The sequence below is a fragment of the Rhinopithecus bieti genome, unplaced genomic scaffold (genome assembly GCF_001698545.2).
Source record: "Rhinopithecus bieti isolate Rb0 unplaced genomic scaffold, ASM169854v2 scaffold_14454, whole genome shotgun sequence".
In the NCBI taxonomy this organism is placed as follows: Eukaryota; Metazoa; Chordata; class Mammalia; order Primates; family Cercopithecidae; genus Rhinopithecus; species Rhinopithecus bieti.
Genome location: NW_016808228.1, coordinates 541,893 through 545,181, shown reverse-complemented (window position 1 = coordinate 545,181; position 3,289 = coordinate 541,893). Strand labels below are relative to the sequence as shown.

Here is a 3,289-nt window from a genome sequence, read left to right as displayed (position 1 = left end):
ACAAGAGTGAAACTCCTCAAAAAACTAAACTAAAAACAAAACAAAATAAACAAATGAATAAATAAATAAATATTAAAATTGAATAAAATATAGCCTAGGGCCGGGCGCGGTGGCTCAAGCCTGTAATCCCAGCACTTTGGGAGGCCGAGATGGGCGGATCACGAGGTCAGGAGATCGAGACCATCCTGGCTAACACGGTGAAACCCCGTCTCTACTAAAAAAAATACAAAAAATTAGCCGGGCGAGATGGCGGGCGCCTGTAGTCCCAGCTACTCGGGAGGCTGAGGCGAGAGAATGGCATAAACCCGGNCTGTAATCCCAGCACTTTGGGAGGCCGAGACGGGCGGATCACGAGGTCAGGAGATCGAAACCATCCTGGCTAACACGGTGAAACCCCGTCTCTACTAAAAATACAAAAAACTAGCCGGGCGAGGTGGCGGCGCCTGTAGTCCCAGCTACTCGGGAGGCTGAGGCAGGAGAATGGCGGGAACCCGGGAGGCGGAGCTTGCAGTGAGCTGAGATCTGGCCACTGCACTCCAGCCTGGGTGACAGAGCGAGACTCCGTCTCAAAAAAAAAAAAAAAAAAAAAGTGATGAAGAGAACAATCGCTGCGTGATCAAAAACAGGCAGTAGCTGTGGCTGAAGTCAGGCAGGTAAGGTTGTGAACGGAGGAGTATCTAAGTAAACCTCTAATGTGGACGGTGTTTTCCACTTGCCATGACTCGCCCAAGTTCCAAAAAGGCCCCCAAACTCGACTTCCAGGCAGCTTCCAACCTGAGGCTAAGTGGATAACCCCCAGAGAGCTTTTAACCCCATTTTAGGCCTCCAGGAAGAGTCCCATTTATTAGCAAAATTAGTTTATTCTAACAAATAGTTTAACAGAAAAATACGAACTAGCCCTCCAGGGATCTTTGGGGTCTACTACGCTTCCCATCGCCTCAGTGTCCGGTGCATGAGGAAGGTGTCCTCTGAAGGGCGGGGCCGGAGTTGAAGCCGGAGAGGGGACAGACCGTCCAGGGTCAGGTGTGGAGATTCATAAAACAGTGTTTCTGGGTCACACAAGATGGTCATGTCTGGCCCCGGCCCAGGTGGCTCCTGTTGGGAGGTGGGGCCCAAAGCAAGGTTACACTCTGGAAGAATCCGGGTAAGGGGGTACATGGAGGAAGCCCCACGCCCAGACCCCATCACCTTTGGGGGCGGGGCTCGAGTCTGTGGCGGCAGGAGAGCCAATTTCTCCCTGAGCGCAGCGTTCAGAACCTGTTCCTCCGGCACCTGCAGGCGGACCAGGTCCCGGAAGAGCCGCTTGGAGCGCGGCACATTCAGCCCTGGGAGCGCAGCGGGGGCGGAGGTGAGTGGCACCCCTCGCCCCGACTCCCGCGCGCGGCCGGCCGCCCGCCCCCCTCACCCTCGGACACGCTCTCCTCCAGGCCGCAGCGGATCTGGAACGACTTTCTTAGCTGTTCCTCCACGGCCTTCGCGGCATCAAAGTGGCTCCCGGCTGTGGCCCGCAGCTCCAGGCCCAAGGCCAGGCTGCTCTGCAGCACTGGCATCTCCAGCTCCTGCGGCACCGCAGGCTGCGGCTTGGACCGCACCGGGGAGGGCGGCGTCAGGCGGAAACGGACCTGGGAGCAGAGAGCAGGAGGTTGACTAGGTGGGCGCGAGGCCGTCGCAGACCGGGGGCCAGCCTCCCACGCTCACCTGCCGTCGCTGCCGAGCCGCGCCCCGATGCACCCCCCGCCCCTTCCGCCGCCCGGGGCTGCAGTGACGCGGCTCAGGGCTGTCGGGCCGCAGGCTCAGGCTCAAGTCCAGGCCGGGCTCGGGCAGTGGGGCTCGGGGTTCCGGGGCTCGGGGCTCCGGGGGTGGTCCCGAGACCGCCGCGGCTTCTTCCCCGTCCGCCAACTCCAGCTCTGACTCTCCACAGCCCATCATCTTTGGAGGTGTCTTGAGGGTGCGGAGATGCGGGGGGGTCGCAGGCGGTCCAAGAGTCAGGGGACACAGCCTCACCACCTCCTCATTTCACCCGCCCCTCCTAGACACCGCTACCGGAAACCGTTAACCCTTTCCTTCGGGGGGCGGAGTCAGCAGCTCCACCCACCCTATTGGCGCTCCCAGGCGTCATTTCCCTCGCCCCGCCCCCAGGTTCCCGGCGGGCTTCTGCAGTCACAGCCTTGGCACCACCCCCAAGCCGAAGTGTTGGACGCACTCACAGTCTTGGCACCACCCCCAAGCCGAAGTGTTTTTGAGGTGTTTTGGGAACGGTTGAAGCCCTACGGCTCCTCATCAGGGCCACTCCTCCTCTTGAAAACTCTGCCATGGCTGAGTTGCCCAGAGGAATCTTAGTCCGGCTAGTGCTGCGATGCCCAGTGCCCAGTGTGTCAGTCCTCATTCCTGGGGCGGCAAATGGGGCAGCATTTTTTTTTTTTTTTAGACTGAGCCTCTCTCTGTAGTCCGGGCTGGAGTGCAGGGGCGCGATTTCGGCTCACTGCAACCTCCGCCTCCCAGGTTCAAGAGATTCTCCTGCCTCAGCCTCCTGAGTAGCTGGGATTACAGGCGCGCGCCACCACGCCCGGCTAATTTTTGTATTTTTAGTAGAGATGGGGTTTCACCATGTTGGTCAGGCTGGTCTCGAACTCCTCGTAATCCGCCCACCTCGGCCTCCCAAAGTGCTGGGATTACAAGTGTGAGCCACCGCGCCTGGCAGCTTTAAGGTAACCGTCCAGTGTGCCCTGACCTCCCCACTCGGACCTCTACAGCATTTCCGGTGTTCCGTTACCTCCAAACTGGGACCAAAGCTTCCCTGTATGAGTGCGGGCGGGGGTCGCCGACCCCACCCCGGACTCCGTCCTGGGACACAGCAACTCTTGCAGCTTTTTGTGACTACTTTTACCTTCGAGAGTTCCCTGAAATATTAATTTGTATAAAAAGTAGATACCTGGAACGGGTGCGGTGGCGCATTCCTGCAATTCCAATTCTTTGAGAGGCCGCGTCGGGAAGATGGCTTGAAACTCTGAGTTAGAGACAAGCATGGGCAACATACCGAGACCCCACACCACCAATCCCAATCTCTACCAGAAAAATTTAATTTTAGCCGGGCGTGGTGGTGGTGCTTGCCTGTAGTCCCAGCTACTGGGAAGGCTGAGGCGGGAGGATCACTTGAGCCCAGGAGTTCCAGGCTGCAGTGAGCTCTGATACCACTGCGCTCTAGCCTGGGCGACAGAGCAAGACCCTGTCTCAGAAACAAACAAACAAAAAACTCTGTATTGTGGATTCAATGTTTGGTTTGTCTTTT

At 58.0% G+C, this 3,289-nt stretch overlaps 1 protein-coding gene across 1 annotated transcript; it reads right to left on the bottom strand.

Moving 5' to 3' along the window:
- Nucleotides 1-840: 840 nt before the first annotated feature.
- PPP1R35 (protein phosphatase 1 regulatory subunit 35) lies at nt 841-2,466 on the bottom strand. The gene is made up of 4 exons (XM_017886184.1): nt 1,699-2,466; nt 1,406-1,622; nt 1,189-1,325; nt 841-1,095 (listed from the first exon to the last, which is right to left on the bottom strand). The coding sequence occupies exons 1-4, from the start codon at nt 1,927-1,929 to the stop codon at nt 922-924; spliced, it is 759 nt and encodes a 252-aa protein (XP_017741673.1). The 5' UTR covers nt 1,930-2,466; the 3' UTR covers nt 841-921.
- Between the last annotated feature and the right edge of the window lie 823 nt (nt 2,467-3,289).